At 42.6% G+C, this 25,009-nt stretch overlaps 2 protein-coding genes across 3 annotated transcripts in view; both read right to left on the bottom strand.

The window, feature by feature from the left end:
• The window catches only part of LOC310879491 (kelch-like protein 23), a 131,300-nt gene extending 108,999 nt beyond the window's left edge, over positions 1 to 22,301 (bottom strand). The window contains exons 1-12 of one of the 2 annotated variants that reach the window (XR_014571021.1): positions 22,159 to 22,301; positions 19,613 to 19,897; positions 19,319 to 19,453; positions 18,857 to 19,048; positions 17,394 to 17,540; positions 16,879 to 17,047; positions 16,301 to 16,435; positions 15,336 to 15,464; positions 14,497 to 14,679; positions 13,652 to 13,789; positions 12,854 to 13,016; positions 11,913 to 12,314 (exon numbers count right to left, since the gene is read on the bottom strand). Coding sequence is in view for 1 of the 2 variants with exons in the window: in XM_083794222.1 (XP_083650348.1) it covers positions 12,149 to 12,314; positions 12,854 to 13,016; positions 13,652 to 13,789; positions 14,497 to 14,679; positions 15,336 to 15,464; positions 16,301 to 16,435; positions 16,879 to 17,047; positions 17,394 to 17,540; positions 18,857 to 19,048; positions 19,319 to 19,453; positions 19,613 to 19,876 (1,821 nt within the window). In the remaining variant the exon portion in view is untranslated. Of the gene's footprint in view, positions 1 to 11,760; positions 12,315 to 12,853; positions 13,017 to 13,651; positions 13,790 to 14,496; positions 14,680 to 15,335; positions 15,465 to 16,300; positions 16,436 to 16,878; positions 17,048 to 17,393; positions 17,541 to 18,856; positions 19,049 to 19,318; positions 19,454 to 19,612; positions 19,898 to 22,158 lie in introns of those variants that run through there. The other variant, XM_083794222.1, reaches the window with a different exon arrangement.
• Positions 376 to 8,516, bottom strand: psmb7 (proteasome 20S subunit beta 7). The gene is made up of 8 exons (XM_083793159.1): positions 8,426 to 8,516; positions 7,453 to 7,546; positions 5,945 to 6,042; positions 5,367 to 5,507; positions 4,850 to 4,965; positions 4,684 to 4,742; positions 4,416 to 4,567; positions 376 to 670 (listed from the first exon to the last, which is right to left on the bottom strand). Exons 1-8 carry the CDS (start codon positions 8,485 to 8,487, stop codon positions 559 to 561), a joined length of 834 nt encoding a protein of 277 aa, XP_083649285.1. The 5' UTR covers positions 8,488 to 8,516; the 3' UTR covers positions 376 to 558.
• Positions 22,302 to 25,009: the final 2,708 nt, after the last annotated feature.

The raw sequence follows: 25,009 nt of genomic DNA, 5'->3' as shown, positions 1-25,009 counted from the left end.
TAGGTGGACCCCAGGCTAACCTTTAGGTGACTGTAGCAGTTTCTAATGCATTTATTGATTTTCGTCTCACTACCCCACTCCCACCCAACAAAACAATAGAGGGTATGCGTGTGACATCATGCCCGGAAGTTATGCAGGAACACCTACCGAGTGGCAAAAACTACTTTCTGGCCTTGGAAGTGCATACATCGAAACAGAAAAGTCCTATTTGATTGCATTACCTGACGTTAAACTCTTTTGCAACTCACTTTATGCATGTGCAATTGTGCATACCCTCTATAATACATTGACATCAGTTCACACCCATTCTGATTAACAAACATCGAACCCATCATCGCCACAAATATCGCACACTGAAAATTCTTAATGACTCCAAATTGTGTTACCTTTTATTGAAAACCATTTCTACAGACAAACAAACGTGATGCTTAGAAATCTCACAAGACAAAGCAAAAGTGGAACAGATGCAACAACAACTCTAACTTGTACTGAAAACCATTTCTGAAAACAAAAGACTGGAGGAATTTATCAGGAGAGGAACCAAACTCGGCGGATGGTTCAGGAAGTGTCCATGGTCTGTACGTTCTCCTCGACCACCTCCAGGTCCAAATTGATCACATCCTTCTTCAACACCGCGGTGGTTCCCCTCTTGTATTTGTAGTCCCCGGTTCTGGATAGAAGAGAAATTATAAAACGCATATTATGGCTTATGTCAACTGATGCAACAGATCAGATATTTTGACCAACAGCAGTTAACAAAAACACTTTATTTTGCCACACAGAATGCCAATGGAGACGTAACCAGAAGGCATATGTACAAGCGGCTGCAGTAACATTAGCGATTTCTCACAGTCAAGGTGATTCTTCGTATCCAAGATCATTTGACACGATACAAGAAAAGTCTATGGGAATTCAGAATGGGGGGGGGGGGGGGGGGGATGCAATCCAGGTAGGATGTGTATTGTGTAAATTATGTCAGACTTTGGCGTTTCTATATTTTTATTATACATTTTATCCCATGATTTTGTAACCCATTTTTCACCTGTGTCAATTATCTAATGTGATCCTGGGCTCTACACACCCTCCACCAACCTGGGGAGAGCAACAGACTTGAACTCATGCTTCCTTAATGCATGAGTGTCCATAGCCAAATTCCAATACCCCAAATCTCGGCCACTCGCTCACTCACACTAGCTCACTCCAGCATGGTGGTGTTACGGTGAAATTGGTGACCTGCTGAAATATGTGAAAATCTTGCAGACATCACATAATGTCAGTGTCCGAATGAAAATCGTTGCAGTTTGTTCATTAGCAAAGTTCAACCTAGCGCTATTCAGGCCACATATTTAAAGACCTCCATGTAGTTGTGTGAAGTCCACAAGATGGTAACATATTTTGGCAGGTCACCAATTTCACCATACTTTGCCATGCTGTAGTGAACGAGTGGGAGTGAGCAAGTGGCTGAGATTTTGGGTATTGGAATTTGGCTCAAGTGTTGAGTGTTGCTCCTTGACAGGGGGAGTTTCCCTGGTTGGACGTAGGGCGTGGAAGGAACACGTTATTCCAACCAGTTCCTTTCCCCTCCATCAGGCGCACTGGCTGGCCAGGGGGAGGCAGTTTAGAGTACCTACCCTAGGGGACACGGGGAGAACATGCAAACTCCACACAGAAAGGCCCTTTCGCCAACCCCGCCTCGGGTATGGGCACTGATGACGTGGAGGAAAGAACACGCCCCCAGCGCCCACAGCATTCCCAGCGGGAACTGAACCCAGGACCTTCTAGCTGTGAGGCGACAGCACTACCGACCGTGCCCCTTGGTGCTTCTATTTTCAGCGTGTGACAGCACGTTGTAGAAATTGGGCAATAAGATTTGCAATGAAAATATTGCAAATCATGCCAGCTGTTTCCTGAAATATACTTTACCCGTAAAAGACATGTTAAGACCGAAGACAATTTAAGTAGTTAATGAACAGGATACAAATCTGTATTTGATTTGTTTTACAATGTTTTGAAATCATGATCCCATCTCATTGCAATCACAAATCTCAACTGACCTATGAAAACCACACATTGTTAAAGCAAACCACACATTTTGGAGGTTAGATTAGGTTAGTAGTCAAACGATGCTAGCGAGCTAAACTCTGCACATCAGAAAAGGCACTTGACTTTACGACGTTACTCACTGTTGCCAGGCTTGAAGCTCATTTATTCTTGAAATGGAAACAAGCCACGAGATACAAAGGCCACACGTGATTAGAATGCAATCAATGTTTGGCACAAAAAGTAATTTCCAACATTAGATCATGCAAATGGTCACTGTTGGGTAGACACCCTGTATCTCCATAATCGATCTGTTTTCATACATTAATGCTCCATTAATTTATACTTGGGTGCATGACAGTGTTAAAGTGTGAAAATAGCCCTCCAAGATCTGCCATTTCTAAACACGTTCACCTGACAGTGTTAAAGTGTGAAAATAGCCCTCCGAGATCTGCCATTTCTAAACACATTCAGCTATAATAATTACATGACCAAAAAAAGGGACGCCAGGTCGGAACTTGAAGTGATTAAGAAAGTCAGATTTTTGAGTGGGTCCTACAACCAGCAATGTCCGTGTTCACCTATGTGTTGGTTCACAGAGAGAGAGAGAGAGAGAGACGCCAGGTCGGAACTTGAAGTGATTAAGAAAGTCCGATTTTTGAGTGGTGCAACCACTCCTACAACCAGCAATGTCCGTGTTCACCTATGTGTTGGTTCACAGAGAGAGAGAGCGAGAGTGAGAGAGCGCGAGAGAGAGAACCACGAAAACAGCTGATCTGCGCGCTGACAGCATAGCTTGCTCGTTAGCTGTTCCTCGTTAATTTGTTCCACCTGTGTATGAATGCAGCTTCAGAAGCGCATTGAAGTGGGCACAGGGAAAAAGCAGATCCTCCGTGACCGTTTTGCTTAACAATGATCATGATTTTTGGCTATGTGATGCTATCATGCAAACCAAATAGAACACCAGTGCGTCTACAGTATGCAAAAATGCTTACTGTCCCAAAAATATCAAAAGTTACAATAGGAGGCAGGGCGTTTAGGTCCCAGGCACCTCAGCTGTGGAACCTTCTCCCGGCTTCGGTCCGTGGGGCTGACACGCTCTGCACATTCAAGACTAGGTTGAAAACCTTTCTCTACGACAAAGCCTATAGCTAGGGCTGTCTCCAAGTCTAGCTGGATACCATAGTCGTACATTGTTGTGTGGGTCTGTCTCCCAGCAGTACTTGTAATATACACTATAATTATAGGCTCCAGTAAGGCCTGCCACTAATCCAACATCCGGTCTCCCCGGAGTCTCTTTTCGTCCTCCCCGTCGCAGTTCTGTGGACCTCTAATATTAACCCCCAACTGACTGCCGAGTGTGACCGTGGATCAGGCCTCTTCATGGAGCCCACCAGAAGTGTGACCTGGACCCGGCCTCACAGAGCTCTACCAGATGTGGACCAGACCCCTCCACGGAGCCCACCTGTCTATTTCTGTCCATTTCTCTCTGTCCATCTCTCTCTCTCTCCCTCTTTTTTTTTACATGCCCATATCGCATTCTCGCCGAGATATATTTTCAAGTTAATAAAAAAGGAAAAATATAATATGTTTTTAATTAAAAATAATATTTTTTTAAATAAAAATATTAAAAAAACGAATGGTTCAAGCCCATTAATTAAGATTCGAGTGCCAACCCTAACGAGCGTACATTCGAACCTTGAATGTTTGGGGACAGCCTTAGTTCACACGGGTGTGATTTTTATAAATATTGAACCAAAGAAAAAAGGTTTTGGACTTGGATTTCCACCCAACAAAAGAAGAAGGCGGACATTAATCAAAGTGATTTAGGAAAAGCTTGTTGAGGGTTATGGAACCCGAACCTGAAAATACGACAAAGATGATGTAGCAACTCATAACTAACTGCACATTAATGTTATAACTGTTATGTTCCACAATTGGCTGTATTTTTAATGAAGTGATAGCTTCATATGGAATGCAGTAGTTAAAGTAGTTAAAAAAAACATGCAAGAAATGCATTAACCAGCTCATACTTCAGCACAAGGTGTCATGCAAAAAACAATGTAAATTGCATTATACAAGTTCATGTTTTGAGCTTGTAGATCAACAATTTTCCAAAATTATAATTTTACCATTTTGCAAGCATATGTAAAAAAATAGGGATAAACTAGAAATATGCAATCTTTCCAGAATTGCATCGAGTGTGGTTTCCTCAGGCCACTCCCACTAATTTTGCCAGCCAATTACAATGTCACATCACCACTGTGATTATGTGTAAGAAATGAGGGGATTTATCCACCAAAAAACATGTTTTTGCAACGCCCCCTATGGATAATTGTTTTGTTCAGTTAACAGCAGCACTCCAAGCCGTTTACCTGACTCCCTTCTGGTTGGCCATTTCGTGCGTTCTCAAGTAGTCGACGTTGCCCTTGGTGATGACGCAGAGGTCGATGTTGCTGCCTGAGCCCAGGTCGTTGAAGATGCCCGCCGCGATGGCGTCGCGCACCAGCCGCTTGGCATCCTCCTCCTAAGCGAGGGAGACAAAAAGGCATTGAGGACCAGAGGTGGACTCAAGTGCATTCAAAATATATATATATATATATTGGGAACCACTGTACCAGCGTACTGCACTTCTGAACTGACCTCCATGTCGGCCTTGTATCGATCTTCAAACACTGCCATCGCAGCCAGGGAGCCAGACCCTGAGAACACAAAGAGTTACAGTACAGGGTTTGGAATAAGTATAGTCACACGAGTATTATTAATTATTTCCCATTTTGTGTGTGTGTGTGTGTGTGTGTGGACTGACCCATGGTGACATAGGGTAGCTTGTCAGTGGATCCGTGGGGGTAGATGCTGTACAGGTGTGGTCCGTTACAGTCCACTCCTCCCAGGACCAGGGCCGCTCCGATGTATCCCTGGTACCTAGAAAGAGAGACAGAGACACACACACAATATTTGCTGTTGGGCAGAAAAGTCTCATCTACATATTTATTTTGCTTTGCGTTTTAACAGCCCACTTGATCACACAAAAGAATCCAGAAGTAGTAGATCTGCAAGCTCGAAACGTGGTATGAGAAAAGAAACAAACCTCGGATTGGCCTACCGAACGTCCCCTTCTGTGACACACGCACTTCCGCTATGCTTCGCAAGAAATCTCGGGAAAGCTTGCCTACTCTTGGGAAGCACACGCCCCAGAGCCAAAGGAGGCGTCTACCTTTTTATGTCTATGATCTCCGTGGTGGAAATGGTATTGATCCCACAGGCTACCTGAAGAGCATCATGAGCATGCGGCAGGCGGTGGCCACACCGGGCAGCAGACTCACCTGAACAACATCTGTTTGAGCATGCGGCAGGCGGTGGCCACACGGGGAAGACGGCCTGTGGACAGAGCATGCAGCTCCAGGTTGGAGGAGATGATCTGCGTCGTCATCTCTGTGTCTGCAGCCGTCCCCGCTCCGCAGCAACTACACACACACAAGGAGGTAAAATGTGGAAACTTATACAACAACAAGAAGCGAAATGTTGATGGGACTTTGTGTTAATACTGGATGTAAAAAAAAAAAAAAAAAAAGGAGTTGGGGTCTTTTTGCAGCATTGTCAAAAATTTTACAGGTACAATGTACATATATCGCTTGGATATTACCTTCAAATCATCTCCTGTCAGCACTTATTCACACAAAAAGCAGTAGTTACCGTTTAACCGGAGTTAAACTGTATTTGGTGCGTTCATTTTCACTATTTCACTATGATGATTAACATATTTAGGTACCGTTAATGTGACAAAAGGTGCTACAAAGTAACAATGTAATCCAGGGGTGCTGTGGATGAAAAGGTAATTTACAGGGGTGATCCGAGCCAAAACATGTTTGAGAACCACTGCACTAGACTTAAGAGCGCTTACTAAATGTTTGGGGAGATGTAGTGGATCTTGGAGCAGTTCTTGTCTGCCACAATCATGCCCTCTGTGGCCCGGGTGTCTGCACCGAGCACGATGCCATCCTGCCGGAGGGAAAAGGACAAAGACCGTGGTTTGAGAAATGCACAGTGGAGGGCTGTCTTGTTAGCGCTGCCACGATTATGTAAGTTGACGATTAACTGACACACAAAAACGATTAACGCATTTTGACCTGAGATTCTAAAAATGTCTTCTACATCCTGACAGTTTTCTGAAAAAGCTATGTTTCTATGTCAGTCGTTCTTCGATTTTTCAAAAATAGCAGACCTACAAGCTCGTAGCGCGCCACTTATTTTTCAATAGCTAAAGCATAACATAATGCTAACACCAAAAGGGGTTCCCGCCCAAAATGGGTTAAATTGTGTTTGCATTGAACATTGTAAATGTTACAATTTATATTTCTGGTTGCCTTTTGCCCTTCATAAACAAATTTCACAGGGCAGATATGACAAATAATATAATGTATAATAATATAATATAATAATGTATAGGCAAATGCACTCCCTAAAACATGCCTCCACCCTCCAAAACCCACCTCTTCAATATTGCTTTCCTTAGCAAACTCTTTTTTTTCGTTTTATTTTATCATTGTTATTCCTTTAGTGTCCTTTAGTGTTATTTTTTTTCATAATAAAGTAGTTTTTATTTTTTTTGCTTCCTCTTGCCCCCCATGTAAAGTGTTTTTGGGTACTCATAAAAGCGCTATACAAAAAATAGATAAATAAGAGTATTATTATTATTATTTGTCAACATGGAAACAATTGACGATAAAAATAATTGCCTACTAATAATTGACTACAGGTCTGATTTAAGTGTGGTTTTAAGGTTTGTAAACAAATTAAATTGCATGGGAAAATAGTGGAAATAAGCTGATCTGCCTCGCGAAATGTTGAAATGTTTTGCCTCTTTAACATGGAATGATTATGCAAAAATAATTGTGATCTTCTCAAATAATAGCGATAGGCGATTTTCTAATAATTGTGAAAGGCTGAATCCCGAGACAAGAGGGGGCGTGCTTTATGGTCATTATTTGGCACGACAGTAATGTGGTCAGGAACAAGGAGCTTTCGTTGAGTTTCTAATAAGCATCATGGACCTTTTCGGGACCCGGTTTACCCATTTTGTATTTTGGGAAGGCGGTATCCAGGGTCCCTTGAAAGTAAATCCACTCTCCCTAGTACACACTGGTACCACTTTCTGTTCATGGAAAAAAATAACATTGCTTAAGTGTTGCTGAGATTTTGCAAAGATATTATATTTGTCTGAGACCAGACAGTGGTACCAGTGCGTACCAGGGAGAGTAGAGTGGATTTGATTGACTTTCACGGGACCCTGGATACCACCTTCCCAATACAAAAAGGGTAAACAGTCTCGAAAGGGGCTAATAAGCATCACTGAGCAGGTGATGGGGAAAGGAATGATCAGTGGTTGCTTGGTTATTATATACACTTTACCTTGAAAACTATTCCACAGATAGTGGTACCCGTTTTGCGAGCAGCAGGCAAGCTGCACCCCAACTTGGTGACATCTGCTTCCAAAACTGCATTTCTGAAAATAAAAAGGCACTGCTGTGAGCGTAGTTCAACTTTAGGGCTGTCAAATTATTCACATTTAATCTTGAATTTTTATTGTTATTTTTCATGTCATTGATTATTAATTCAATACCTAGGACCCGAATGGAAACAAGGTCGCAAGGACCTTTTTCAGTGATAGCCTTTTAGAGTGATATTTCTGACTAATAAAGTATAATGTTAAAGGTTGTGCAAGTGATATTTTTTGGTTCAGTTTAAATCACTATATATTCTGTACTACAGTAATCTTTATTTACTATAGGGCGTTTGTTCAATAACAGGGGTCTCACTGTTTCTCTAGCTACCTTGTCACCAGGTAGGTGAGATTTTTTTAGCCAATCAGGAAAGAGTAGCCATTAATAATAATAAGCTTAATTTTTATAGTGTTCCAGTTCCAATTGTGTCTGCTCCTTTATTTGTGTCATTCATCACTTACAATTCCACTTGATTAATATGTATTGGAAAAAAATGGGTATCCCGATTCCTGAACCTGACCACTGACTAGAAGATGCATTTTGCATGCATGTCAAGCCTGAACTCCCGTTACTGAACACTATAGCAATGAGTACTATCACAATAGAGCATTTTAACACTTATTTTAACCAAAGGAATTCGCTTACCCTACCTTAAAATACAACTGCATATGTAAACAAACAAGTAATATAAATATGAACATTAGCTGCTCCGGCTACAAAAGGACTGAGTCATTCAGTCAGTCGAGGCTGGCGTGCCATTGTTTGTTACATCACCAAAACACCAACTTCTCGGGTCGACTCGACCAGCCGTAACATTTGTTAGTGTTTATGAAGGTCCTAACTGTGATATGAGTGTGTTTATTGACTTCAGAAAGACTCACCTCTTGCAGTTTTCGAAGTTAAAACCTCCGACTTGCGGCTGGCACATACTCACGGTCGCCATTTTGTTTCACTGCGTGCCGTAAACTGACATTACGGCAGGGGATGAGGGTCAAAAAGCACCACAATATTCGCATGGATTGCCATGTCCGCTTATTATAAGCGACTTTGGTCTTGTTTTTCTGTAAAGTTGCTTGTAAATATTTGGTAGTTGTGGGTTACTTACAGTTTTATGAGCTTGTTACTTACATGATTTGTGTTTCTTCAAGTTTTTGTTTTTGTTTTAAAATAGCAGATATACAAGGCCAAGCTCATGATGTGACAGATTGTGAGCTTGTAGATCGGCTATGGGTGATGGGCTTGCTTATTTTTTTGCTTGTTTTCATTAGCCTGGAAACCAGACAAATATGCCATTGCAAAGATAAAAAAAAGAAAAATTCACTCAGTTGTGATTGGATTTCACTCCCTCCAAAGTATTGAGGTACCAATCAGGGCCCAGTATGCAAATATGGGATTTTTTTAATTTGCACATTTGAAATGCAAGCTCCACACAGACTGAGATTTCAGTTCCACCAGACTGGTATCTACACTAGGGCAGCAACGGCTCAGGGGTAGAGTGGACGGTGGAACAGCCAGATGGGAACCACAAGGTTACCAGTTCGATTCCAGACTCCCCCAAGAGTTAGTGTAGAAGCTCTTATTGCTCCTAATGTGCAGGTTGGTGCCTTGCATGGTTTCCGCCACCATCAGTGAATGTAATGCACCACAATCTATGTGAAGGCTTTTGATAAAAGCACTATATAACTAGAAAAAGTGCCCTTCTGGGCACAGGTCTCCACCAGGTTATCCACAGATCCGCGCAGTTAGAGGTAAAAACACTTTTCGGCCAGTTATAGCGCCACCTTGAGGCTGAGTTGAAATTGTTCATGTGGCATTTCGTCCTCGGCCTAGTGGGAATGTGCGTGCACAATTTCACGGAAATCACGCGATGTGTTCATGATTTGCAGCATTTTGTTTGAAACTGAGCACTCCTGTGAACTTTGGAAGCCAATCTTAACCAATCAGGATGGAGTCTGAGAAATCTGAAAGACCCGTTTCGTTGAATGGCTCTAGAGAGACTGTGTACTAATTTGCGTGATGTTTGGACAAAATCTGTAGGTGTACTGTGAAAAAACTTGTTTTGCACAAAGCGGCCTCCTGGTGGCGCTATAACAGGCCGTTCTGGAAAGTTTGGGGCAGAGGTTCATCGTTGGCATCCAGGGAGTGTGTGTGCAAAATTTGGCATTGACCGGGTTAACGGTGGCCGAGATTAGCTGTTCACGGACACACGGACGGACACACGGACGGACGGACACACGGACGGACGAAGTGCAAAACATACTCTCCCCACATGCCTTCGGCCTGGTGGAGACAATTATAAATACACCATGGCATTTACACGGTGGCCATGCCAGGCTATGTTTTCATATACCTGGGTGCTTGTTTATCTCGCAAAACCTGGCAACAATGTATATATAATATAATTTGGATAGGGGCAGGTTGAGAAATGCTGCTCTATAAAATGCATAGGCCTACTATGAAGATAGATGATAAATGTTACAAGGAAGCAATAAAATAAGTATCTATAAAAAAGGAAACACGTTTGTTACATTCATTCAGGCTGGCTTAATGTAAAAATATAAATATATATAGGAGGTACCATGGGCTTGCAAAATAACATTTATTCTTGAATAATGTATTTCTATCCAATTTTCTTTAAAGGAAAGAAAGAAAAAATAATTGATACAATGAACATTGAAAATGTTATAAATAAAAACAAAGTGCTATCAAAAATGATGTAAAGGTACTAACAGATCCATGTTTGGTTAAAAACAGGCAGAGTAAAGACAAGACACACACACAGGGGTCATCAATATGTCTGTGGCAAAGAGTTTCCCCACATCATTATAATATTCCTATTTTGACCATGAGACCCAATTACTGAATGTCAAGTCTCCTTTCTTCAGAATATGTATGACACTGATGTACTATGTGAGTCCACTACTACCCCCATAACTCTGAGGCCCTGTTCCCAACAAAATAACTTTAAAGTTTGGTTCTAGAACTGTTTCCGTTCTAGGTTCTTGGAACCTTGGTGTTTTCATTGAACTGGTTTAACATTAAGCAGGGAAAAAGAACCACACTTGTTCAACACATCAATCTCGCGCCAGAGACTGTCCAAGCTTAAGAGTTACAGACCAGTGGCAGTGGCAAAAATGGAACTTTGACAAAAAATTACAAACCAACATATGTGCGCATGCACGCATGCAGAAAATCATGTCAGAAAAACACAGACAGATCAGTGAGAGCTACGCAACGAATGTGATAGAATGCATTGTTTCTGCCGGGGGGAAAGGTAGCCTTGGTATCTACTATTCAGGCCATTTCACATAAAACGGTATAACCTTGTTCCTTTGTAATTATTAAAAAAAAACAGAACACTGCAAATAGCTGATCTACAAACTTGTAGATTTGCTTTTTTTTATCACTACTTCTATTTTGACAATTTTAGGTAAGGTGTTCATTCATCCAAAATATATACAAATAAAATCATTAAAAAGTTTATTTGGGAGTTTCGCATAGTCAGTGAGTGTACCCTTTCTGGTGTAGGGTACCAAACTTATATTCTGTACTACTTTGAAAAATAAATAAACATTTGAATTACAATTTTTTTTTAAATAAAATAGAGATACAAGGTTTATGCCTGATAGCAACAATATAATCAAATGTTAAAGAACATTATAATCACCAGAAATAGCATGATCCATTTTACACATTTACAATCTACAGTGTTAGATAAGAGATGTAGTGGATACAACAAATCATTATAGATGGTAATAGAGCCCTCTGCTGGTCCAATCATGCAATGGCAAGTACTTACTCTTATTCTCCTGTTCTCCTATATTTTTTAAATTAGAATCCCAGGCCTGGAAATGACAGTGTGGCTGTGCCACTGTGGTACAGTTAATTAAACATTTCAAACAGCGCATCTTACATCACGTAGCGTGCTGCGTAGCCTAATGAAAATAGTGAATTACTTGATTCAATAACATGTGTAACCAATACATTTAAGCCAACTGCATTGTGCATCGTGAAGCCACGGTTAAAGTGAAACTTCTCATAGCGCTCTCTCGCGCATTTTTCTAAATCGTTAATGTGTGTGTGTGTGTGTGTGTGTGTGTGAGATTTTCTGAGGTGGTACTTGGTGAAAAAAGGTTGAGAACCAATGGTCTAACCTGGGGAGAGCAAGGGACTGACCTCATGCTCCTTCTATGCATGAGGAGTCCAAGCTGCTTCTTTTCACCTGACAGGGGTGACGTAGCACAGTTGGACATAGCACGGGGAAGAAACACGTTATTCCAACCAGTTCCTTTCCCCTCCATCAGGCTGGCTGGCCAGGTGGAGGCAGTATAGAGACCAGGATTACTGCATGTCTTTTGGTGAGTGTACCTACCCTAGGGGACATGGGGAGAACATGCAAACTCCACACAAAAAGGCCCTTTAGCAGACCCCACCTTTGGTATGGGCACTGATGATGCGGAGGAGAGAACACGCCCACAGCGTCCCCAGCAGGAATTGAACCCAGGACCCTCTAGCTGTGAGGCGACATGGCTACCGACTGCACCACCGTGCCCCAGTCTTTAATGTCTCTCAGCGATTTAGAAGATGTTTCTGTCATATTCCCCTCAGTTCACAGGTACATTATCAGCTGTGGCAGTTTCGTTGATTGTGTGTCCATCCTTCCTCAACCTGAGGGACGCACAGCTGAAACAACTGCGACCGGCGGGCATCTCCGCCACAATCTCCCACGTGTCCCTGTCCTCACAGTACCGCTCGATGGTGTGGAGAAACCTGTGTGAAGGGACGAGGGGAGACCAACAGCCATGACGGAAATGTCTGGTGTGAACTAAGCTTGGGCAATGGGACCAATTCACTAATAAATTCGCAATGGGTGATTTTAGAATGTCTATTTTGCAAATGGTCTGCCTGTCTCGAGACAAATAGCCCAATTAACAGTTCAAGTCTGCGAACATCAGTGGTTGCTGTCTGATCGATTTGTGCTACTGAAAAACTAAGAATTCACGAGACATATTTGAGATCTAGACGAAACATGTATGTGCAGGTGTTGCATTGCACCATTAGCCTGACCTGGCGAGTCTAGCTCTGGCAGATTTGTCTGATTTCCTGGCTATTGCGCGTGCCATGACCATTTAATAGTATAGTTATGAGTGACAGATCGACTGCATTTAGACTACTTGCACCGTTTCACCATATAGTTGTATCATTATGGCTTGCTATGTAAATAGATAATTATGTTCTGTATGAGGGCTGCTAGGATACCAACTCTGCGCCACCTTTTCCCAGGCGGTCATGAAGCAGCAGCGTCTCACCTGCCTTTTCCCTCCAGCCCTCCTAGCACATAGATCTTTCCGTCCACCACAGCGATGCCAGGATGGCACCGTTGCTTCTTCATAGGGGAACACTTGGTCCACTGGTTGGTCGTGGGGCTGTAGCACTCCACCTGGTTCATGAAGAACGCTGAATCCTTACCACCTTTAGACAAAGAAAATTAAGAAAAAGGAATGGACAGAATAGTGACTGAAGGTGAGCTCTATTGTGTGGCTAAAAACTAAACTAAAGTGATGCAGAAAAAATTGATCAACCAGGTGTTCAGTCGAGGTACAAAAGTTAAAACGGTACGGTTGGTGCTACAAGGATCAATGGGACTATAGAACAAGAAAGAGGGGTGATCCGAGCGCTACAAAAAGCGCTAATGCTCAGATCACCCCTCTTTCTTAAACTAAAGTGACGTTGAAGTGTCTGTTAACCCATCAAGATCTGAGGCTGATTCTAAGTTTTCTGAAAAACGTACGTTGTTATTAATGCTATATCAGCGGTGCTCAAAACGTTTTCATGGCAAAGACACCCACATTTATATGTATTTGGCCGTGGACCTCCATCTCAAAATATTTACTTCCAGGAACCCCCAGAAGCAAAGATTTGAGTTAAAATGTTTGCTTTGTATTCAAAGATTTGCACAAATTTCCAAGATTCTTCCAAAAACAAATAGCAGATCTACAAGCTCATAGTGAGGCATGAAGTGCCAAAGTGAAAAATAGCACAGATGCTTTCCTGTTTTTAATTTTAATTAAGGAATTAGAGAGAGTTATTGGGAACAGGTATGATACCTATTACGTAGATCTTTCCTTCGAGAGTGCACGAAGCCGAACCAGAGCGCGAGAAGTGCATGGGTGCGACTTGCGTCCATACGCACGTGTTGGGGTTGTACTTGTACATGTGGGTCGGCTGCGTGATAGAGCCGTCCTCTAACAGGAAGACACATGGAAAAAAAGACAATTAATTGTCAACATGAATAAGCCACGATCATTCAACAATAATTATTTAGTCGCCACTCCTTTTGGTGGCATTTGTCCTCTGCGTTTCACCCATCAGAAATAATAGCTAAATAAATATTAGGGTGCTATAGAGAGTATCACTTTAACACTGGGACACGCCCCCTCATCTAGACTGAGTGGGAAAGCATTGAGCAGCATGGAGCGTTGGAGTGTGGAAGCGCTCGTTGGAAGTCACTCAGCGGTCCAGCGTACCCCTTGTTGTGCTATTATGTGCTATTGAAAACAAGCGCTTCCAAACTCTGACAGAGAAAAAAAAAGTCTTGACAGAAAGCAGTTCATTACATGTCTATGGTGGATTTTCATCAAACAAAAACTTTGCAGATAACGTTTAATGAAATCATAAATTCCGTTTGGATGTATGGGCTGTCAAGGCCAGAAAGTTGGCGTTCTTGCGTAACTTCCAGGCAATAGCCTCTATTCATACATTTAAGGAGTTTACAGACTTCGGTATTTGGGTTTTTTATTTATTTGAAATTTTGGATGTGCTACCTTTTTGGGGATTCTTTTCAATTCCTACTTTTGCTGTATACTGGGTTTTGGTTTTATTCAGAGTCTATGTATGGTTTGTGTAGAGTTTTCATTTCATTGTCAAATTAAAGATGTGAAGGGCTCCACACCGATAACGTAGATCACTCCGTCGAGTGCGACCACGGCGTGAACGCAGAACTCCTCCGGCATGCCCACGGACTCCATGAGAAGCCAGGCATCAGTGTCGGGGTCGTACCGTTCCACAGAGTTCACGCACGTCTCCTCGTTCCAGCCGCCCACCGCAAACACATAACCGTCCAACATCACCAGACCTGTTTGGGGCAGTGGTGGAAAAATAACTCCATTTTGTTACTTAAGTAAAAGTATCAATAGTGAAATACAGAAGTACTCTGTTACAATAAATGTCCGGAATTCAAAATGTACTTGAGTAAAACCTTGGTTGCATGCTGAAAATAGCAGATCTACAAACTCACAGTGCAACGCGTAGTGAGCTTGTAGATAAGCTAATGCAGCATGCAACCAAGCATAAAATGACTAGTTCTACAGGATCTCTTCTCCACTAGTCCCTCCATAACATTTAGTCTAGTTTTTATCTAATCTAAATTGTCAATATATTTAGTCATAGTTTTAGTCATCATACTTTACTTATTTATGCCCGACACCCTTACCAGGGCATAGGCCGTCGACAAGGGACCTTCAGAGTTCTCGGTCACTGGCGTTTTAGTCATCATACTGTAGATTCGTTTTTATTCAGTTTTCCTCAGTGTAAAAAGGTATTCGACAGACATTTTTCATCCTGGGACTGGGAGGTTGGGGTTTGATTCCCGACCGGGTCATACCAAAGTCTTTACGAATGGGACCTAGTGCCTCCCTGCTTGGCACTCAGCATCAAGGGTTGGATTGGGGGTAAGTCCCTGCGACATAAAGTTAATGTTTTAATTAAATTCTATCGTTTTGACAGTCATACCGAAATCATAGCGTGCTGCATTCATGGAAGCCATCTTCAACCATGAGTCATGGGAAGGGTCATAGCGCCACATGTCTTTACTGGTTGAGCCATCAGAGAATTCTCCTCCAGCCAAATACAGAGTAAAGCCTGCGGTGGGAGTAGAAGGACATTTAAACAAGTTATTTCACGATTATTATAAGAAATAGAATGTGTTCAGAACTCAACAATCAAGAAATTCACAACAATAGGTGCCATAAGCTGCCGGGTGGGCTATATAGCCTACCAATTTCGCCATCAGCTGTAGTTGGCAATACCCTCTGAGCTATCAATTTGGTTCAATTACATTTTAATGTAGATTCAGACACAATTTGTCTCAATACACAAGATCTGATCTTGTCCACAGAACCAGACATCACTGGGCAGCCATTTGACTAATGCGTGTCAGCAGGAAAGCAGATGGAGAGAGATATACAAGCAACAAATACAAAAGGGGCATTCTGAGGAGCACGTCTCCACCAGGCTGGGTTGACTAGCCAAGGCAGAGTAGGTTGCGGCTTGCAGCCATCAGGAGATTCAGGAGGACACAAGGAAGCTGTGGGAGAAATCCTACTATAAATGTGCCACGTCCGTCCGTCCGTCCGTCCGTCCGTCCGTCCGTCCGTCTGTCTGTGTACGGCTGTAATGCACTCAACTCGAGAACTGTTTGCCCCACAGACTTCAAATTCGACACATGCGTTCCACACCCCCACAGTGCCCGGTATCGAGTCGGTTGGACTTGATACTCGGACTCGATACTTCGGACTCGATACTTGTGGTGGTTCTCCAGAACCACCACAAAAGGCTCTGGTCAGGCTCTGCCAGTGGGCCTAATGAGGCCAAGTCCCCTCACCTGTGCAATTCTCAGCCTCTGCCAATTGATTGACTTAACCAGTCCATTGATTGGTCTCTGCCCCAGGTGACTGTGATGCGATGTTAACACTCACCTGACACGACCAGACCATGCCTGTGTATAGCGAAGGGCAGACTCGCCAGAGTCTCAAATTGACTGGACAAGGGATCAAAGCTCTCAGTGCTGCGAATGATCCCCTTGTCATCCCGTCCCGCCACCATCACTATCACTTCAAACATCAAACATCAGGAGAAAAGGGGTGGGGGGGGGGAGGAGCAGAGAACGAGGATGTATTTAATAGTAGTTCAAAGAGAAAATAACTGTGTACAAAACAATTGTCTACACTTACTGTAGTGCAGTGGTTCCCAAACTGTGGTGCGTGCACCCCTTGTGGTGCACGAGCGCCTTCTCTAGGGGGTGCGCGACATGAAAAGGCTAATGGTGGTGCTATGGTTTTATTTTAAATATATTAACATATTATGCCAATATATGGCAAGTATATGCAGAATACAGCCTATCCTGCATACAGGGGCGGCCTTAAGGATCGGGAGGCCCCATTCATGACGTCATAATTTTAATAATTAGTGGAAATCCCACATAGAAACTTGATGCGTTTGTTCCACCATGAGTTGCATCATGCATGCGTGCGTGCGTGCATGCGTGACAGGCTACCTGTGGCCCTGCGTGGCTGTGCTCTGTGGCTGTAGGGTAGGAGATGCTGGTTCTTGGCTTCAGAGATGATCCTCTGACAGCCCTGGGACTCTTTCACCACATCCAGACACTCAATCACATCATGGAGGAAGGAGGGGTTGATATGAGGCAGACGGATCTGCTCTAGTACCTTCAAGAATAAAGAGAACAAGACTAATGATTTACTACTAGTCCAACTGGATATGGGCTGAACAACATTAAACATTGCTTCCAAAAATCTCTACATCTGCCTGAAGACAACGTACATACGATTCAATACGGTACTTTTTGTATTCTATACGTTTAGGAATCTAAATCAGCGGTTCCTGCTCAAGACCCAAAAAAGAGATTCAACATTTGCCCGGGACCCAAACTAGTGAAAATAGAAGATCTACAAGCTCACAACGTGTCGCTTCGCGTCCAGGATTTTCCTGGCCGTGGGAACCCTGTCCATGGTCTCTGTAGAAAACCAGGTGGAAGAGAGAGAAGTGACTGACCTTTTCAAAGCTCTGCCTGCGGGTAGTAGGACACTTGTTTAACCACAACATGGCGGCCTCAAACACCATCTCCTCCTTGGATACACGGAGTTCATCCTTGGAGAGAATCTCTGTCAGTTTGTCCACGGAGAGAGAGGGGAACTCTTCCTATGGGCGGAAGCAATGCAGTAGACTAGTTGTTAGATTCCTACCCTTTTTCCCATACTTCCTGAAGTAATCTTTTCTATGGGCTGGAAACCAGGCTAGTTAAATGGTGCATTTATATAACGGTAATCACATTTACCGGTATAGATTTATGCCAAAAGCACTTTAAAATGTGCAGTATATTCACCCATTTACACAAACATTCACAAACTGACGGCTGAGGAAACCAAGCAAGGCACCATTGCTCAGGCACTGCTCATCGGAGCAGTTAGGGGTTCAGTGTCTTGCTTAAGGACACATTGGCACTAACCCAGGGGCAGCTGGGTGGAGATCGAACCGGGAACCTTCCGATTCCTTTTCTACCACTCTGTGGTAGCGACTGTGGCTCAGGAGGTAGAGCAGGTCGTCCAATGATCCATGGGTCGGCAGTTCGAATCCCGGCTCCTCCTGTCTACATGTCAAAGTGTCCTTGGGCAAGACACTGAACCCCAAATTGCTCCCGATGTGCTGTTTGGTAGTGGTACCTTGCATGGCTTCCACCGCAATCGGTGTATGAATGTGTGTGTGAATGGGTGAATGTAATGCACAATCTATGTAAAGCGCCTTGGATAAAGGCGCTCTATAAATGCACCATTTAACATTTACCTCCTGAGCCCCTGTCTGTCTGTCTGTCGCCCCCCAGGTAGTCTCGTGTAGCCAGACAACTATTCTACAATCTCTGAATGCTATATATTATCTGGAACTACACCTCCCTATATCTGAGTAATCCGTTTGTCATTTCCGTTCATCAAAACATATTTTAAAATATCTTTACATCTTTTATTATTTTATTTCAATTTCTGTTAGAAGCAAGCTATATTAGATTAGCTAGCTTAGATGATTTCAATTTACATTAGGATACATTTGCGCGACTGTAAACTGTAAAGACAAATGGAAGTGGGGAGGAGGCTTCACTGCCGCCTTATATTTTACTCGTGGCCATTTGTGGCCATTTGTACACTTGTTATAGGGTCCATTTTGAACCTCCTATACCTATAGGAATCGTTAAAGGGAACCTGAATCGGTAAAATCCTAAAAGGTCCCAACCCTTGTACTGTAGATCTGCTATTTTTTTTTCTTTTTTTCCAAAATGGAAATGATTATGCAAATATAATTGCAATTATCTCAAATAATTGCAATTATCTAAAATAATTGCGATGAGGCAATTATGTAATGTGTAATAATTATGTATGTTACAGGCCTAACCCTAGGTACACTATAGCAGACATTTCCAAACCAATTATATTTTCATTCTAATCGAGAAAGACTCTGGCTCTGACCTGCTGGTAGACAACGCTGAAGTGTCCAAGAATGTAATCCATGCTCTGTTTCTGCAACATTTTACAGGAGTGTTCCTCAGCGAAGCAGTGAATTCCTACACAGTTCTTCTCATCCATGTGACGCTCCATGTAACGACAGCAGGCCTCCTGAACAGCCATGATATTCAACAAGTTTGCTGTCGCTAGCAGGGCCTATAGAACAAACATAACAGATATATTTTAAAGCACGGATGCAGGTCCGAAATGGAGGGAATGAATCAAGGTTATTATTATAGTTAACGAAAAATAACTAAAACTAAAGCTTTTTTCCTTAATTGAACAAATTAAAAACTAGAATAAACAAAGAAAGTGGCTAACTGACTGAAACTGTATTCTGTATTTTCAAAACTAATTAAAACAAATGAAAAATCCCAAACTATTATAACCTTGGAATAAATACGGTTTATGACAATAAAACATCACCTGCACGTTTGCTGTGGAGATGAGCACTTTTGAAGTGTAGGCATAGTTCACCATCAAGCCAATCATCTGAGGTTCTACTCCATTGATGGCTACTCTTATCTGTTGGGACTCCATCCACTCTGCTGTGAACATCGCCTGTGCAGGTTATGAAGGTTGGTTTTGAGTGTTCATTGCTGTTTAGGCATGTTTCAATTAAATTAATTGATTGAAATAACATTATGCTCGGTTCATATGAAAGCCATTTCCCTATAAGAACACCAGGGCAACATGGAAAGTCGAGGATGTGTTGTTTACCTCAAAGTAAGGGCTAAAGGAGGCCAGTACATTACGATGACAGCAGAACTCCTGTCCCCCACAGCACAGAATCACATCACAAAACTCATTTTTGAGTCGTAAGTTGTTCAGGCCCTCTAAGATCTTGTTGGGATGCGTGTTCTCCACAAACACAAAGTTGTCACTCTCCAGTGAGGACAGGGCTACACTGGTGTCGTCCTCCTGAAGTGAAATATCCATAGGGCAGGAGGGTAAACTGGCCTCGGCTGGAATCATTCCAGCCATGTCTCCCTCTGCTAGCGCAGCCTATATGACAGTAAGAGTAGAAGGAATTAATGCTCCGATAGTAACGATTGTTTACACATTATTATTACCTTTGAAAACAATACTCGTGGGAGACAATCACATTATACAATAGACAATAATTAGAGTTGTCAAAATTATTCGTCTAAAGTATTTTAGATAATAGCAATTACTTTTGTCATTGATTCCATGTTGAAAGATGTTCATACAAAAAAAGCAGAAATAGCAGATCTACAAGCTTATAACGTGTAAGGTTCAACCTGGTACATCAGCTATTTCCGCTAATTAAAAATCTGCCCTGTGCATTTTTTCATTACGAAGCCTAAAAGGCAAACAAAATGTAATTCTATTCATATTAAATGTTCCAATTTCCAATGCCAAAAACACAATTAAATTCCATCCATCCATCTTCAACCGCTTATCCGTAGTCGGGTCGCGGGGGCAACAGCTCCACCAGAGTGCTCCAGACTTACCTCTCCAGAGCAACATTAGTGACTTCCTCCTGGGGGATTCCGAGACGTTCCAAGGCCAGTGAGTCGATGTGTTTTCTCCAACTGCGCCTTGGTCTGCCCCGGGGTCTCCCAGTGGGACGTGTGTCGAAGACCTCCCTAGGGAGACGCCCGAGAGGCATCCTAACCAGATGACCGAACCACCTAAGCTGGCTCCTTTCCAGGCGAAGGAGCAGCGGTTCTACTCTGAGTCTCTCTCGTGTGACTGAACATCTCACCCTATCTCTAAGGGAGATGCCAGCCACCCATCGAAGAAAACTCATTTAGTCCGCTTGTATTTGCGACCTTATTCTTTCGGTCATGACCCGCACTTCATGAACATATGAGTAGGAATGAAGATTGCTCGGTAGACACAATTAAATTGTTATTCACAATTAATTGTGTGAAGAATTATCGTCAACTTAAAATGTGTAATCGTGATAGCCCTAACAGTATTAGCAAGTCAAATTACTATGGAGCTCTCCTGAACTATAGACGACATTTAAAATTAAGATATTTTTTGTCATGCGTGATTAATGTGGCTGTGGCTTTGTGTATTTGTAAGTAAATGTCATTCTGTCTCTCTGTGTCTGTGTTCATGAATATCACATTCATAAACACAGGTTTTTTTGAGTGGTGCAACCACTCCTATAGACAGCTATGTGTGTCTGGCTGGCTGGCTGGCTGTCTGTGTCCGTCCCTAGCTGTCTGGGTCTGTCCGAGCACGAAAATTGCGTTTGATTTGTTTGCACAACCAAGTGTCACACACACACACACACACAAACACACATATTAACTGTAGGATATATATAATGATTTGGCGTGTTACAGTACAGTACAGGGCCCACCTGGGGACCCCCACACGGTAACTGTCATTTCTCAACCATTTCGGACACGGGGCGGCTCGCCGGAAACGGGCGGGCCCCCTGGGCGTGTTCCTGGGGGTCTGGATGTTCCAGGGACCCCCACACGGTAACTGTCATTTCTCAACCATTTCGGACGCAGGGCGGCTCGTCAGAACTGGGCCGGCACCCTTGTGGCTCTGGAACTTCCGGGCACCACCCGGGGACCCCCACACAGAGTTGCACGTCTTGGTTTCCTGGGCTGGGTAATTGAGAGTATGTGTTTCTTTAACATTTTGGACAAAATAGCCAATTTGACCAATCCTTACCTTACAAAACAATCTTTGCACTTTCGCATTTGGGGTTCATACTCCATACATCTCCATAAACGTTCAGATATCAAATGTAAAGTGCTTAATACCCCGCAGAAGTAACCGTGTATTTTTATGGAATACCACGGTATACTTCTGAGGGACCGTCATACTGACCCAAAAACAGACTATTTTGAAAAAAACTCCAAAACTCCAAGAAATAATTATGACTGTCTTATCCAAGGCTACAACTGCCCCAAACCAGAGTTGATTGTGAAATTACTAGTAGTAACAGCTTTATGAAGTGGTTCTATTTTTTCACGTCCGTGTGGTTATTTAGAAGATATAAGAGCGCTGTGGTGTTTAAACAACACATATAGCTTCCATTCCTTCCTTGAGCTTACAAAGTGAAGCTGTTCAACGGTTAGCCCTGGTTCATTGCAGTGAGAGACTCACTGGACCAGGGCTATTCAACAGTGGAAAACCTCTTCATAAAATAATCATGTTCATGAAAGTCTCTCACACATAACGGTAATTAATTGGTCTCTGAAAACAACGGTGTTCAAAGCGTTGACAACAATCTTCCTCCCTCTGTTGTGCTCCTAACAAACTGTGTTGTTTACCTTGTTGTAGAAACAACGGAGATTCTTGTAGATTCAGCACTGAGCCTCTTTGTTTCTCACATTAAGTCACCAAAAGCTTTGCTATTTTAATAATGGATAATACGTTTTAAAATAAGCTTTAGATGATAATATAAAGCTCACAATGGCACCAAAAAATATCAATAAACCCCCTTATTCTACCGCAGTTAGAATAGAGCTGCATTAGCGCCACCTACTGTGTGGGAGTGTCGTCCAGTCAGTCAGAAGTTAAAGGGCCACTTCACCACATCACTCCTTTTGCAACCAGATCTTATTTTAATGCATTTTGGGAGACAAGAAACACTTTCCTGGGCCAGTATCCATGACCATGAGTCATGGATACTGGCCTGGGCTCACTTTCTTCCTGGACTAATGTAAGGACTTTTGCGACATTTTTGATTAAAAAAACATTATCTGCATCGAAAGTAATCAGCAAACTATATTACTATACAAACTGGTCAAACATTGGCCAAATTGTCATAAGAATTGTGAAAATAGCCAATCTACAAGCTTACAACACCTCGTTGATAGCTTGTAGATATGCTATATTCACAATACGTATCTGTGGAACCGAGTCAAACAAAATGCAACACAATGTAATGCCTCAACTCCCACTGTGCTCGTCAGGGTGGGGGGTCACCAGGTCCCAGTTCAAATATGTAAAGTTTGGGAACCCTTTAGTAGCTCTACTTGACAATGCTGCCATAGCCTACTCCTGAGGTAGGCCTATGTTGGTTTATTAAAGGACCACTTCACCACTTTTCAACTTCTCTTCCTATAATTGGTCCTAACTAATGTTCATGATACAATACCACCATTTTTTCCTACTCAGTCTGTGTCTCATAGGAAGGCTGTGGGCAGTTCAGAAACCCGTCCACCAGTGACATCATCGATGGTGAATTCAAGCCAATAGAAACGGCAGGCTTTCTTTTCCTGAAAAGTTGCAATGCAAAGGTTGAAGCCATAGATAATAAAAATCTAAATATATTTTAAAACAAATCTTCGAACAGTTCACTAGCTAGTAGCTACACTATTTGTTAATAAATATAATGATAATCTAAAACACATTTTCCCTAACTGGTGAGTCAGTATAGTAGGCCTAGGCCTATTGATCTTTGGGAGGAACTGGGAATTTAAAATGGGAAATTCATGTTCATTAAAAAAAACGGCTGCTGTTTGCATGTTCTCCCCGTGTAGGTACCCTCACAAGAATATGCAGTGATCCTGGTCTCTAAACTACCTCCCCCTGGCCAGCCGGGGCGCCTGATGGAGGGGAAAGAACTGGTTGGAATAACGTGTTCCTTCATTGCACTACGTCCAACCGGCAAAACTCTCCCCTGTCAGGTGATAAGAAGCAGCTTGGACTCAGTCAGGTCAGTCCACTGCCCCCCCCCCCCCCCCCCCCCAGGTTGGCAGAGGAAGTGTAGCGCCCATGATTACATTAGATAATTGACATTGGGTGAAGAAATGAGTTACAAAATCGTGGGATAAAAGAAAAGAGAAAAGAAAAAGAAACGGCTGCTGTTTGCAAAATAACATATTTATTCCTGTATAAAACAAAATGAAGATGCAACAATTGAGTTAAGCACTTTTTGAGTATGTTTAGGCCCTCAAGAGTGTGTTTGTAATGTGTTTGTGTGTTTGTGCGCATACAGTACACGCGCGCACGCACGCACGCACACACACACACACACACACACACACACACACACACACACACACGTAGAGTTCTTATAACTCTATAAGGGGTTATAAGAACTCTACGGTTAAAGAACTCTTCAACCTTGTTCAGTAAAACAAGGTTGAATAGTCGAATAATTGTTATTCATAGAACTAGAATAATTAGATTTTTGTCAGCGATGGACATCACTAATACAGAGCAAAAAACATGATATAAAACAGCAAATACAAAACAGACAAATGAGAGTAAAATTACTGTGCAGAATAAAAAACAAGTAGGCTGTAGGGCTGACCCATGTACTTAAACGCTTTGAAGCTTTGTTTAATGCCATAGGATTCCAAATAAATCCCTTTTTGTCTCCACCAGGCCGAAGGCATGTGGGGAGAGTATGTTTTGCACTCCGTCCGTCCGCGTGTCCGTCCGTCCGTCCGTCCGTGTGTCCGTGTGTCCGTGTGTCCGTGAACAGCTAATCTCGGCCACCGTTAACCCGGTCGATGCCATATTTTGCACACACACTCCCTGGATGCCAACGATGAACCTCTGCCCCAAACCTTCCAGAACGGCCTGTTATAGCGCCACCAGGAGGCCGCTTTGTGCAAAACAAGTTTTTGCACAGTACACCTACAGATTTTGTCCAAACATCACGCAAATTGGTACACAGTCTCTCTAGAGCCATTCAACGAAACGGGTCTTTCAGATTTATCAGACTCCATCCTGATTGGTTAAGATTGGCTTCCAAAGTTCACAGGAGTGCTCAGTTTCAAACAAAATGCTGCAAATCATGAACACATCGCGTGATTTCCGTGAAATTGTGCACCCACATTCCCACTAGGCCGAGGACGAAATGCCACATGAACAATTTCAACTCAGCCTCAAGGTGGCGCTATAACTGGCCGAAAAGTGTTTTTACCTCTAACTGCACGGATCTGTGGATAACCTGGTGGAGACCTGTGCCCGGAAGGGCACTTTTTCTAGTTTATTTTATTTTACCAAAAAGCCAATCTACAAGCCCATAACATGTTGCAGTGATAAGTGATGGTTTCTCCATTTGGATATGTACCGGTAATATATATATTTCTTTACTATGAGTAGCCGTGACAACGTCTCATTGATTGAATGAATACCGTATTAGTCAGAAATGTAGACAGCACA

Source organism: Protomyctophum parallelum (assembly GCF_964188405.1).
Source record: "Protomyctophum parallelum genome assembly, chromosome: 21".
NCBI lineage: Eukaryota > Metazoa > Chordata > Actinopteri > Myctophiformes > Myctophidae > Protomyctophum > Protomyctophum parallelum.
Note: the sequence above shows the minus strand (reverse complement) of the source record. Positions and strands in the feature narration are given on the sequence as shown.